Source organism: Naegleria lovaniensis, assembly GCF_003324165.1.
Source record: "Naegleria lovaniensis strain ATCC 30569 chromosome Unknown tig033, whole genome shotgun sequence".
Lineage (NCBI taxonomy): Eukaryota > Heterolobosea > Eutetramitea > Acrasida > Naegleriidae > Naegleria > Naegleria lovaniensis.
Genome location: NW_025407854.1, coordinates 476124 through 490765, shown reverse-complemented (window position 1 = coordinate 490765; position 14642 = coordinate 476124). Strand labels below are relative to the sequence as shown.

Genomic DNA, 14642 nt, shown 5'->3' with positions numbered 1-14642 from the left:
TCATCATGATCACTTTCAAACACTCACAATCACATGAAACACTTCCACAATGATGGTCCCAACGTGTATTGATGATAGAATGAATGACATGAATAAGAGAGGAGAGTTGTACCCTTCCTCAAGAAATGATCATTTCCGAGAAAAGCGCAGTGCTCCCATTCCATGAAACAATCATGTCAATCAATAAAACTGATGATTTGTTGTTTGAATGATCATAACAACCATCCACATCAATTTCATGAAGTTCTGTGAAGTACTTGTCTCGATCGTACTTTTCAGCTCTACCCTAGAGCCACCATCACACTTCACATCACACAAAGTCATGAAATGACCATCATTTTGAATTGAACCAACGATCAATTCTATGGTTTCTGATCACTGTAACAACATTCCGATCATCAGATTCATTCCATGATCATCACATCCAACGGGAGCAGTTCACAACAATTCCAACCATTACTATTTGATGATTATCATTTCCATGTGTATTCATACACACAAAATATTCCTGATGAATGTTGATCATGATGTGCACATTTGATGTGATCAATATGAATATGTCATGATGATGAATGGAAACATGACCCGATGTTGATGATGATCACCTCAAAAATGCAGGGAAGTTTGGCTTCATTTTTTTTTAATTTTTTTTTGAAAAATTTTCATGTCATTTTTGACCTCGTTGAAACTCCTTTAAACTTGATTTTCTCGAAAACTACCCTAAACCTGATCGAACGCTCTATCATGACCCCCATTATTTTCGTGAGATCTACAAAAATGGTGTCGCTTAAATTCTATCAAAAATTTGACACCTGTTACCATTTGTTGAACGACTCAACCAACTTAGCTCACTATCCAATGATGTCGCTAGCACGAATATACTACTCTTCAAAATCTATCGAATGAAATGCTTGGATCAAGCTCAACATCAAAGATGACGAAAACCCCGACCATGCACGAGAGGTCTACTTTAAGCGAATACAGTTCAATAATTACCCATAATTAATGGATGAAAGTCATATCAACACATAGATATACCTCCATCCCCGACGATTTCATAAAAATTAAAAATCCCATGATTAAGCATGTCGAAAAATTAAGATTACAAGTCAAGGCGGTCACCTATCCAAACCCAACCCTCACGGACACACTCTGAGGTTAGGAGTACCACATTTCCGCGTCAGGAGTCAGTCATCAGCACACAACCATAATATTAGTGTTCTACATGGTGAGTAACACTTCATATATCAATTTGAGATACAGCTGATCAGTATTTATTGAAAAAGAGCTATATTTCATATTTTCGCTGGACCTCTCTATCATTTTGAACTCCAAAATATTTTTAAAAAAATTTACAAGTCCTCAAAAACCTTGTGTTCCAATTTCATTGCTTCTCTCTGGTTTTACAGTTTGAAATACCAGTCCGATAATAAATAATCATCCTCTCTTCATTTACAACATTAAATTTTTTTTTGGGCCAATTTACCTTCAAAATTCAGAGTGAAATAACTCAACAACCACTTCACATCTCTTAGAAATTTCAACACCATAGAAAGCAAATGAAAATTAGCCTAGGATTTGAGTATATCTCGTCCTCACCAGTTAACTTCGGACCGTGGACAGGACTTATTGAAAACAAAATTTTTTTTTGATAGTAAAGTCGTTAAAATGGCTCAAAAAAAAGAGTAGGTGGAGCCAAACCCTTAGAGGAAAATTATTGGTGGATGCACCAAATCGCTAGTTATGACCGGAGATCTTCAAAGTGTTGTCAATTTGTCTATTGTGTTGCAAATTAATTCGGATATTTGAGTTGACGTAAGATATTGACTGTCAGGTGGCTAAGATCCGAATAGGACAAAAAGGTGTTGAAACCTTGACCAGGATTAATTAGGCAAGGTTGATCATTAAAGAAAAAACCTTGTCGTGTGATCACTGAAATTAGAATCATTCCAACCTGATTTGGTTTGACCATTTCACCTTTGACCACCTCAATTCACAAAGACGAGCCAATAAACTTAAATTAAACTCAAAAAGCCGAAGCGTGGGAATGTAAAAACGGTCTTCTGGAGACTGTTGTGGATTAGTGTGGTGATCAAATTAAAGATGCGAGAGGAGCTAATGAGGTCGCTACTTGCTGTATACAAAAGATCAGATCTTTGTAGAAACTATAAACTATTCCTCCAAATCAACTAGTTAATTTAGCCACCCTCTTTCCATCTCAGCGAAAAGAACTGAATGGTTCTGAACAATACGGTTTCTACTAGTCTAGCAAGGTATTTGGATTGAGTCGACCACCATTTGAAACTGAATACCACGACCAATCACGAGTAGAGATCATAAGATATCGAAATCCCTCTTGCGGGCTGAAGGACGTGGAGAAACAATCACACTTAAAACTGTACAAAGGGGAAGCAGATTGTTTACACTTTGAAGACAATCATCTCCAAATAATCGGAACTAGTTGAATAATTGTGTCTAAGGCCCGCATATAAATAAACGTCTTGGAACACGAATACCAATTACTCTGAGCCGTATTGAGAACCAGTGAGAGGAGGGCTAATCGGGAGGTAGTAATATCCCTCAAGCTTACGACAAAATAATGTCAATTATTGGTTGGGATCAGCTTCAATATAAAGACACAACAGCTGATTGAGTTGTTTCTCACATCGTCCGAAACTGCAATGATTGTTCTAATGAACTGTGGAGTGAATTGTGACAGCTGAACCTATAGTCGCAAATTTGTTTACCATATGATAATACTAGCAGGACGAGACTGAGAGGAAATAATGAGGGACATCCATCTTCAAGGCTAATCAACCAGTCTCCGACACTTCGTAGGGGTGGAATATAACCTTAAAATTCGATCAATTGTCTCCTGAGTAGGATTGCTCAAATCGCCTACTGTTTGAGTAAATTTCGAAGGAGAATCGAAGTTAAATCTATTCAATACCTTCGCTATTTCTTCCAAAACCAAAATGTCCATCATAATTCATTTTCGTACCAAATCAACATTTCAGATTTTGTAAACTTGTCGGATCTTTGGCATTCTTTACATCTGTTTGACAGATCAAAGAGTTGAAATTGTAATTAGATGATCAAATATTCCGTCATCTGTCCTTAAAGAACTGAGTGCTGTGCTGTAATGCCTCATCTGAACTCGATGTTGGGGTTGTAAAGGTATATCTGTGTTGCGTTGTTGACTGGGAAGAGAAAATCGCAACTTCTAACTAATATGAGACCTGTTTCACAGTTATGATTGAATTTGCTGACTAGGACGTTAGAGCTAACATGCATTCCATAAACATTGACGAGAAATATTTGGGTTGACGATGATTGGGGCTGGTGTGTCTCAACCGAGAGAGCTTCCAATATTCTCTTGTTCAATTTTCTGGAGAGTTTTGAGGTCCCTATTGGCATATCTGTAGATCATCATTGATGATGTGTTTCAATCTTACATATTCATCATTGACGAGTTGTACATCTTAACGGTGTAGGAATGGTGTAATACCAGAGTTGACTACGTCAAGAAATCCAGTCCTTATTAAACTTGGCTTCGAAATGGTAACTTAAATTTTCTCGATTTTCTGTTTGACTCTCGATTTAACCGGTTGGGATTCACATTGTTGTAAAACGAATACGAGAGATGTATTATAGAGTTCTACGGTTTGAGCGGAATGAGACTGCATTTTTCTAATACAAATGGCCACCTAGGAAACATTAAGGAAATCCATAATTATAGTCACAATGTGATCCCAAATAGAGAGAAAGCTAACGTCAACACATCAACCACGCAAGTGTAAATGTAAACCAACATTCCAAATTAAATTTGTCCTAGAGTATACTTGGGAGAGAGACTGGTCTTGGAACGAGACTTAATAGGAGGAAGCGAAATTCGAACGTCTTTCTTTCTTAAAAAGTTTCAAGTAGTGAGCAACGTGTCTAATATGAGAGAAAAACTTATATTCCACCATTCGAAAATCGAGGATGAATCGAAATGATGGTCTTGATAAACCCGCATTTGTAACGACCATATAGAATGCTCCAGTTGTTACTTTCTACAACTGACTTCTAAAAAATTCATAGAAATCCAGTATTTGACTTTCCACCTGAAAAATGCATCAATGGTTTTCATCACCTTTGTTTTGAGTTAGTTGTGTGAAAAATAATGAGTGATGAATAGGGACACTACTAGGCTGTGCTACGATTTTTTGATATTTGAATTGGTCGAATCGTGAGTCTTAGTGATAACAATTACAAGATAGGGTTCATGGCTATCATCTGGGTGGCTATCAGTAGAGTATGACAAGAAGTCCTCGTTTGACATTTAAGGCATCAGTGGCAATTGCAAGAGGAAAATTATTGTTCAAGGTTGTGTCAAGGACTCATAGTACTATGATGACGCCAAGCTTCTCATTATCAAAAGCATTAATGATTAATTAGTATTCCCAATTAAGTTCGTCAAGTGATAATTGTTGTCACAACGAAACAAACAAACTATGATGAAATCTTGTCTCATCCATACAGTCCTTTTTTAAAATAGATGCCAAAGAATATTGAAACACTTCAAAATCACTACAACAACTTGTGTCGTGAATAAGGATTACATGTTGACCAATGTTGTGGATTACTTGTACACTCTTGTTGCAACTTGATATTGTCCATTGCTCTTCTTATCGTTTTGATATTGTTTCACTCTGAGGAAAAAACTGGAATGGTGTTGACATATCGTTAGAAATCCAATCTAATGTAGTTCTTTCCACAAAATTTACGTCTCAAGATCCAGCAAACTAGTTCAATCGTTCAACACTTTCTTCATAATTTCTGAATAGGATAACGATATTTCTGTGAAGAGATTAGATAATATCATGGCTTGGTCAGTTCACGTTGAGAATGCTATAACGTTCGTTCAACCATTCCGAATTAATATTAAAATAAATAAATAAACAGGCAAGTGCTGAGAACGAATGAAGTTGATACTCCAATGGAAGAGCTATTCATCTCGTTGCTAAGATTACGTTAATGCTGTAGGTACTATAGCTAATGGAGTTCGATGCTAAAGTGTGTAAAACAAACTGAAAGTAATCAAATTCGAATGATGCGAGAACAGTTGTCATTGGCTCGGGATAAAAAAGAGTTCCGTGGTGAATAATTGATGAATGGAGTTGTTAGACAACGAGAACATATTTCACGTGATGACAGCTATTTGAGTTGCTTTTATGTAATATGTGGTATCGTTGATGAGATGATATGGTTGAATATGAGAGTAAAGAATAATAGAACCACGGATGATGACAGCAAGTCAGTAAGCAAAGCAAAGGGAGACGAAGTACTAGTATGCAGAAAATTTTTTGAGCATGAAAATTATTTCGAATACTCAACCCAAACTCTTTTATTGTTTACAATCGAAACATTCCTGCCCTTCACTACGTTCAGAACAAATCATACTAAACGCAACGGAAGTACCAAGAGAAAACGAGTCATCGAGGACTCATCGGACAGTCACTCTGAGTCAGAGCCAGAGAACAATGTTCCTCCTTCACCAGCATCTGGAAGATTGAGACGGGGCGCGTTAAACCAATTCAATAACCGCTCGTTGAGCAAGCAGTTCAAAGAAGCATGTAATTACGGACGTAAATCAGCGTCGTTTTGAGTGTGATGTTCAGATATTTTTTTGAAGAATAAAACTGTCATTTCGCCAAATTCAATTTTTAAGGGTGGCGATTTCGCCAATTCAAATTGAGGACCTGGCGAGTTCGCCAATTCAATGCTTGGTATTTGGCGTGCTCGCCAATTGCACCTGGCGAAAATCGCCAGTCGCTAGTCGCCAAAATCTACCTCCTCAAGAAAATGTCATATGTGACTTTTGACACCGCCATCAAACAATCATCAGCACCAAGTGGTCCAGACGCAGGAGTATTATCTTTCATTCCTCCTCTACGATAATCACCATTTCCAGCAACTGGTGTAACATTTCCGTCTGGAGATACTCTGAACACTCTTTGAAGCAAATCATCCTTAACAAAAACAGCTCCTTTCGCAGCAACTACACTGGATACCCTCTTAAAAAACCCTCTTTTTACCAATGTGTATACCAAGCCAGTTTTCATATCAATATTTCGAAGAGAAGTTCCAAAATCATCGTTTCCATCATCTGCAAAAAAGATCATATTAACACTTTCATCATAGTCCATACCACGGATTGAGTAAAAGCGTGCCTGTGTTGCTGGAATACCATTGTCGTAATCATCATTTCCACCTCCTCCAAGCTCTAATCACAGCATGACTCTCACTTGTTGAGCTAATGGAATGGGAATAGATTTCACCAGTTGCTCTATTAATCACATTGTTCCATCCATAATCAAACAGACGTTGTACAGTGTTTGTGGATGGGTCAGAAAGAATTACAGGATAGTTAGACGGAAAGGAATCTAAAAAGACAAATGATTGGTCCTTCTCCGATACCATTTGCAAACATTGAAGACTTTGGTAAAAAGACTTGTACTTGAAAGGTACAAGCTGATTGGGTAAACCAGCAATGGTTTTTATGGTGGATGTGGTGGCTGCGAAATCTACCACGGCCATAGCTGCACCGCACAATAACACCAACAACAAGGAGACTGACGCAACACTGTGAGTTGAAAATTGAACATAATAATGCTGAGTTTTTTTTTCGCAAAGGCAAAATGCCACAAAAAGGTGATTAATTCTTATGAGAGAGCAAGTAGATACCAACTTGAATGTTACATGTTGTTGGACAGACATTCCACTTTTAGAGAAAAGAGTTCAACAATTGTTCTGATGCATGTCCCTCGAAAAAAAAAGTTTCTGTAGAGAACCGGCTTAACGCTGGCAAAGAAAAATCTTGAAATTGAAGCAACCAAATACTTTCAAACGAACGTTCTTCATCGAACGGGAGACAGATTGCTTAACCCTAAACCAGAACTATTAGCTCTTCCTGCATGACAGCCACATACGGAACCAGAAAACCAAGAGTTTGTGAAATGTGTCAACTCAACAAATAGAGAAACACTACTAGAAAAATAATCATTTCCGAAAATTGAGAAGCACTCCAAATCCATTAAATAATCATGAATGGAAACTCAGCTATCTGATCAGAAGAAGTTCCAGTTTCTCTCTCACACGGCAATTCGAGCTCTAACAAAATACTTATTTTAGATCTGGATGATGGGGTTTAGTGGGATCAATAAAACTGGACATCCATGACGATACATTTTGCAAATTCATCAATTCACTTGAAAATGAGCACTCTATGATTGCCTTCATCACAAACAAGTAACTCTCCAGTCATTTCATTCAAACACATACCAGAAGGATGGTAAATTTGATCGTCGTGCTGTTCAGTACTTCCCCAACATTTCACAAGTTCTCCATCCTGGGTAAAAATTTGTATTCGGTGGTTTTGTGAATCACACACGATTATTTTGTGAGAAACTCTGTCGAATATCAAAGAATAGGGACAATTAAAAGCACCCAATTCTTCTCCAACCCTGTCACCAATAGTGGTCATTGTTTGCCATTTACCATCTTGATCTTTCCGCATTATTACAATTCTATGAGAGAGTAGAGCTTCACTCACAATCAAATCATTCTTGTTCGTAAATCCAACACCATAAACTCTGTTGCTGAGCTGAATACTATCGATGGCATAACCAAAGATTGAACTCAAAATAGTAATATTGGTACCATTGCACACAAAAATTTCATTCCTGCAATACTGAGATCCATACTTCACTGCAATTGCTTGTGGAGTATCAAAATCGGTTTTCCAAATGTATTCTTTTTTCAACTCATCTCTTTCGACTTGACCTAAATACGCTTTACACAGCAATGGCCGTAACTCAAACTTGTAAACACTATTGTCACCATTACTTCCAAAAATCAGAGCGTCATTTTGATTGCCATCATGATTTTCCTCGACACATAAATACATTGGATACTTGGAAGGTGTTGGAATTGTTGCCTTAAATTGTCTGCTATACAAATCAAACACTTGGATTCTTCTATTGTTATAATCAGCAACTAGTATACAGTGATGATTGTACGAGATTTTTACATCATGAGGAAGATGAAGTTGGTTTTGAGATTTTCCATATACACCATACTCTCCTATCGAATAGGTCAAATCAAATCTCATTTCAAAGCTTCTGTTTCTCTTTTTGCAATTCACTAACATTTGTTCCTTCAATTTGGAAAATAATTTTCCAACATGACTGTTGTTACATGTTTCCAAACACAAGTCAAAATTAATTAAAATGATTGTACAGTTTGTAGAAATGGGTGTAGGAGCATCATTCACCATGAATTCGCCATGTATTGAACGTGATGAAATATTATTACAAGGCTTATTGTCATGCTTCCGAATTTCCATGATTTCGTTTTTCAACGAATTCATTACACAGGTCTCACTATGAAAATCACAGACTTGACCCTCATCAGACAAATACATCTCATGTCTTAACGGTGGTGTTATTGCAACTACGTTGGTGCCAATATTTCTTTCTCCGTCCTTCTTACTCTCTTTCAAGTAACCAATATCAAGCAAGGGTTTCAAACGACTAGTCAATAATTGTTCCGACACTAAAGAAATATCGGGTGAGTGATGTTGTTGTTGAGGCTTCCGATGACGAGTCATGAGAATGCTCATTGTTGTTGTTTGCATTTTTTTCAAAGGATTCGTCTTGGATTTTTACATATTTGTCCAATGAGAAGATCAAGAGAATGGTTTGATGGATGGGTGCAATACTATTTGGATGAAATTAGAAGCTGCACACCAACATTAATCCGAAAATCGAGCTCCCTCGCAATGCTGTATACTGCAAGACAAACCAACATTCAGAACCTAAATGGTTGTCTTTATGACCGTAACCATAATTTAGTGCAGATAGACATGAACAAAAACATGTCCATTGGTTGGCAGCATAACAAATACTGTTTTATTCGAGCTATCCTTTTTAGATGAAGTTTGACATCAACAGAATGGCAAACTGTATCGCTCATACATTTCGTCAATCTCTCAACTCTCAAACAAAAAATCACCATCCCCTAGTCCAAAATCTCTCTTTCAACAACAGCTCACACTTTAGCGCCAGCCATCCATCTTCTCGCACTCTCTCACTGCCAAATGTCATCAACAGCCAAAACTCAAAAACAACCAACAAAAGCATTCATTCTCGGTCGTTTTCGAAACACCTCTCATGATCTCCTCTCCACTGAAAAATCACTCCTTTCCATTCCAACTTGTTTTGGAAAGATTGAATTATCAGGTCTTCGATGCATTTCCCTCTTTTCCATGTTCGTCAACATTGCCGCATTTTGTGTCTTGTTAGCAATTTTGGTTCAAGTTTATTACTTGCAATCCAATCATAATTTTCTTATTGTTGAATATACTGTGGATGCTGCTCGATTTAGGGATATCATTACGAATAGTGTCAAAACAGCAACTCTGTATGCAGCGTGTTTGCCTGTGCTCAATATTTCGGTCATGTCAAAAGGCATCAATACAACGACAGCTGTCATGACATCATCATTGGTGACGACTCAGCTCAATAACTATAACCGATTCATGGATCGATTTCCAGTGTTCTTGAATCGAGTAATTTCAAATCTCACACAAGAAGAAATTCAATTGTTGCAACTCAATGACACTTCCTTGTATGTCAATAGTTCTTCGATTCAATTGGAAGCTCAAGCTGCATCTTTATTGAAAAAAGGTCAATCGTTGGAAGCTCTCAAACTCTTACTTACAGACGAATACTTGAATATTTCATCCACTGCGAACAAATTGGAACCAATTGTCAAATATGTCAACGACAAGGAACTTGCAACCAATACTAAATTATCCTCGGGAGCATTGGCCGGATTAGTCATTGTTTGTGTGTCCATGGCTATAGTCATACCTGTGGTTGTATTAACTCTGGTGTGTGCATTGAATCGAGACGCCTTATATCGAAAGAGATTACAACGAGCCAATGCAGTCATGTTGATCGATACCATGCAAGATTCTCAATTACGAGAATTATTTAGAAAACATTGTGAAAAGGAACATTCTTTAGATAATTACTTATTTTTGGAGAGAATTGGAGAGTACAAGAATTTGTGTGCGAAAAGTTTTGAAATCAAATCTGTGTTGTTTGATTACAGTTCAAGCGACATGAATGATGATTCCATGTCTGTGACCACGGCAATAACCAACAATTCAGATCTTTCTGAAAATGGTAAAAAGAAGAAAAAGAGTCCTCATCAGTACACAGAACAAGATTTGAAAGAAGTTGAAAAGAAAAAGTTCGAACTCGCAACTCTGATTTATTCTGAATTTTTAAGAATTGAAGGAGCTCATTCTGTGAATATTTCAAAAAAGATGGCTGACACAGTCAAGTTGGAATTGGAACGAATTTCTACAACGACAAGTGGCAGCTCTACAGAAAAAGAAGTCACATCTCCCAACACAACCTCATCCTCCACCGATCAAGAACGCCCCAGTGTTGGTATCTTTGATTGGGAAGAAAAAACTTTATCTGAACGCCTTTTCGATGAATTGGAAAATGAAATTGCCATTGTCATGATTGACACCCATCATCGATTTAAATTGAGTTTGGAATTCCAAAAACAAATGAAAATTCATAACATCCAAACCAAGTTGAAACAACAACAAAAGGGAGCATCGTCATCGAATCCAACAACAGCAAACGTAATCAGCCCTCCTCCTTCCAATTCTGTTCAACAACAAAACACTGTTGTGAATTTTAACACATCTACTACCACAGTAAATGACTAAGAATCATTAAACTCAGGGTTCCCAAGTAATAGATAGAAATTGATTTATTTGGTCCGCTTTGAAAATTCATCAACTTGGGAGTTATTTTTGGACTGAACGTGAAATCACGTTTTCTTCATGAACTCATCAACATGTCAACGAATTCGTGAATCAAAAAACAAAAAAATGTCAGACGGCACCACATCATCTGTAATTGCATCAGAGTCTCCCACAACAACTGACCCAGCACGCCTCGATGAGGAGACTGTCATCAACGGAATACAACGTCTGTCCATCCAGGACACACCATGGGGTTCATCCTCTTCTTCGATCAATTTAGTGAGCCAATCATTGACTCCAAATAACTCTCAACGTCGAAGCTATACAATTACACGAGGAAGAAAGATCTTTTTTCATAATTTAGATGAACAACAACCAACGACTGCAGCTGGAGTGTTGCTATTCAAATATCATGAAGATTTGAACAAGACTCTCTTTCTATTGGGAAAGGAATACGAAAATGGGTGGTGTCATTTTGGAGGAAAAGTTGAATTAGAAGATTCTTCAATTTCTGAAACTGCAGTCAGAGAGTTTAATGAAGAAACCTATGGTACCTTATCAAAAAAGGATATTGACAGAATGAAAAACAATATAGACAAAGGATTTTGCAAACGCTATTACCTCAAACATTCCAAGCAAGTGATTTATTTGGTTTGTTGGAATCAATGCCCAAGCTTGGATCAATTCGCCACAAATATGGAAAAGCCACAGAGTCGTTTTTTTAAGGAAATTTCAGAGTTCAAATGGGACGACTTGCAAATGGAAGAAACGGAATACAGAAACTTCTTTGGAAAATTTTTAAAACAGCATAAACACAAGATTATTGAGTATGCTGAAAAGACAGCCAAAAAACTTTACAACAAACAGAAAAAGTAGGACGTCAGAATTCAAAAATGTTAAATTTCTAATTTCCAAAATTAGTAAACGCCTTAAAATTACACAATATTGTTCTTTTGCTGAATTTCGTACACAGCATACCAATTTCTAAATTCCACAGTTTCAATAAATCGACTGTGAGTGTCTGCAAGATTTGACATGATGGTGTCACGTAACAATGAATACAAATCTCCATTGGTTGGAGTTGTAGATGAAGGAGAGGATGTGGATTTAGCAGTATTCGAATTTCCATTTCGGTTCTCATCGACCAGTTCAACTCCATTCGAACCTGATGATTTCTTACATCTCTCGAGTAGCAAGTAAAATTGATGTCTGGTTACAGATGACAAGTTCAACTCATAGATGGAATTGTCTCGAATGAAATCTCGCTCCATTTCAATCAAGAATTGCAAATCCAATATCTTGCCAAGTCCTATTGCTTCCAAGTCTTCCAAATCTTTGAAACATAAATAATTTTCAAGAGAGAGTTCCTTTTCAGTATATTCTGCAAAGAGAGCTTTAAATTCTGGAACTTTCAAATATCGTTCAAGTTCTGACATGAGTGTCGAGTTGGGTTTTTTCTTTCTAAACAAGGAAATGATCTCGGACAAAATAACAGTTCCTCCACAAATTAAAATTGCCCACAAATAGATGAGCAATACTAAGAATCTGTTGAAATGAGCCACTCCTCCCACTCTGAAATTGCTCACAGAACCCTGAATGATTATAACAATTAAAATGGTCGCAAAAATCAACGTGCAAAATATTAAATCCAATCTCACATAGAATGGATCATCGAAAAAGAGATATTTTCGAAAACCACCTCGTTGTGACACCATTCTACGATTCACAATCAAATCAATCGCAATGACCATCACTGCAGCGAAGGTTCCAATTAATAGATAGAGAGCAAAACTGATATTAATGACACTAATAGTGGCATTCTCATTGTCGAATATATCAAAAAACATGGTCACTCCTTGAATCGAGAATACTGCTGAAACTAGAAGTGATACACCACACATTAATACAAGTCCAATGATGGCTGATGAGAATCGTTTCACTAGGGAAATATCTTTCTTGCCTTTCGAAATCATCTTGTATAAATTTCTCAAATAGTAAAATCGAATGACCATGCAAGCATAACACACAACCCAAAAACAACAAACAAACATTCGAACGTAACCCAATGCAGGAGCACAAGAATTTGCAAAATATTCGGATCCGGCTCCAAATTCAAAGAAGATGATCAATACTGGCAAGTAAGGAATGATTAATCTTCTTTTTAAGGTTGGCTTGAGAAAAGATTTCGTTCCAAAAAGTAATGCAAAATAGGTGACCAGTAAAATTATCACAGGTATGTTCCAAAAGTCTGTTTCTTCAAATTTGTAATCGTTGCAATTTGTATCAACACATCGATGATAAGCCGATGAATAGAGAGAAGCTAAATAATCTTGTAATGTCCATGATCCTGTGAGTGTGACACCAAATCGAGCTTCAGTATTGCGAATCATTGTTTCGAATGCAGCTCGGTCAACATTTGGAGTCGAACCAGTGACATAGGCAATGAATTTAAGATCTTCATCAGTGACATTTCCAAAATTGTGATAATTCGCAAGATCGGCATCATTGGCATAATATTGCAAATGTGCAGTGACACCCAAAGCATAGGAATTTGTAACCATAAACCAAGGAAGGTATGGAGAATAATAAGCAACTGTGTACGGAGCTAATCGAATTGGAACGAAATCTTGAGGATTGATATAACTGGCAATTTTATCATTGCTCATGATTGGTTTTCGTAGTCCTATACCATCTCGATAGAATCGAATATATTGAAAAAAGATTATTGGAACTGTAATGATGACATCAAAGTCCTATGATGAAATCAATGACACGAGAATTTAAATATACGTATTGATTGAGTGAAAATCATGATTTGTGACGTTTTGGTTGTGTGAAATTGTGTCAAGAAAAAACTTACCTCAAAAACATGTCTTGGTCGACAATTTCTCGAATAAAATACAAACGAAGAAACCATTGGCATGACTTCTGACAGTCCATAATATTGCAAGATGACTCGGAAATAATTCATGTACACTCTCTCAACTCCAATTTTCAAATTTGCCAATTTTCCACTTTGAGACATGTTTTTCAACCACTCGACAAAACCCTTCGTACTAGTCACATTATACTCGGAACTGACATTTTTCCAAATAAACGCAGACATGTAATTGGAAACCATCACAATCGACCTCGAACCAATATTTGTAATGAGTGAATTATTAGATCGATAGTCCTTATCCGAATACGAATTCACATCCCAATTCATAAACGCACTTGCATACGGAATGGTCGAATTGAGTTTCGGATATGGCAGCATTGATGTTTGTCGAGTCATGCTCTTGGAATCGAATGGAGAAACGTCATTGGATCGATTCCCGTCATCGTTATCAATTGTTTGTGCTAGTGTGATGAAACTACTACTTGTTGTTGTTTGCATCAATAAAAAACATAATAAACACAACAACAACAACACAATAGAGCAACACCGATGTGATTTCACACGACTGTGAATATTCACGAGCAATGAATAGGACATTGGACGTTTCAGGATTGTTGTTGAGTTTCTTCTTCTCGATGAAGGTCGGTGCAAGGTTGTTGAAAGTGATGTCTTGTGTTGGTCTGGAGGAACGTGTTGATGCTGAGAAGCCATTTTTTGTGATTTTTTAATGACATGTCTAAAAGCCAGTTCAACAATTACTCATTTTGAGCACTGGATGGATAGATGATCGATTAGGTGTGCTGGACGAGTTCAATAAGTGGTTTAACAAAACATGACCAAAATATTTTCTAGTTCAATGTTGGACACAACGCCAATTATTTCTGCTCGTGCAACATCTCATTGGTTTCGCCACATAAATTTGCTAAT

The 14642-nt window shown here is 37.0% G+C and overlaps 4 protein-coding genes across 4 annotated transcripts; 2 read left to right on the top strand and 2 right to left on the bottom strand.

Annotated features, from left to right (window-relative positions):
* Positions 1 to 7249: 7249 nt before the first annotated feature.
* Positions 7250 to 8680, bottom strand: C9374_008303 (uncharacterized protein; the record flags this gene model as incomplete). Its single annotated transcript, XM_044698365.1, has 1 exon — positions 7250 to 8680. One exon carries the CDS (start codon positions 8678 to 8680, stop codon positions 7250 to 7252), a length of 1431 nt encoding a protein of 476 aa, XP_044545926.1.
* A 462-nt stretch (positions 8681 to 9142) lies between these two features.
* On the top strand, positions 9143 to 10795 carry C9374_008302 (uncharacterized protein; the record flags this gene model as incomplete). The annotated part of the gene is made up of 1 exon (XM_044698364.1): positions 9143 to 10795. One exon carries the CDS (start codon positions 9143 to 9145, stop codon positions 10793 to 10795), a length of 1653 nt encoding a protein of 550 aa, XP_044545925.1.
* A 165-nt stretch (positions 10796 to 10960) lies between these two features.
* Positions 10961 to 11710, top strand: C9374_008301 (uncharacterized protein; the record flags this gene model as incomplete). Its single annotated transcript, XM_044698363.1, has 1 exon — positions 10961 to 11710. The coding sequence occupies one exon, from the start codon at positions 10961 to 10963 to the stop codon at positions 11708 to 11710; it is 750 nt and encodes a 249-aa protein (XP_044545924.1).
* Positions 11711 to 11769: 59 nt separating this feature from the next.
* On the bottom strand, positions 11770 to 14426 carry C9374_008300 (uncharacterized protein; the record flags this gene model as incomplete). The annotated part of the gene is made up of 2 exons (XM_044698362.1): positions 11770 to 13587; positions 13695 to 14426. The coding sequence occupies 2 exons, from the start codon at positions 14424 to 14426 to the stop codon at positions 11770 to 11772; spliced, it is 2550 nt and encodes an 849-aa protein (XP_044545923.1).
* Positions 14427 to 14642: the final 216 nt, after the last annotated feature.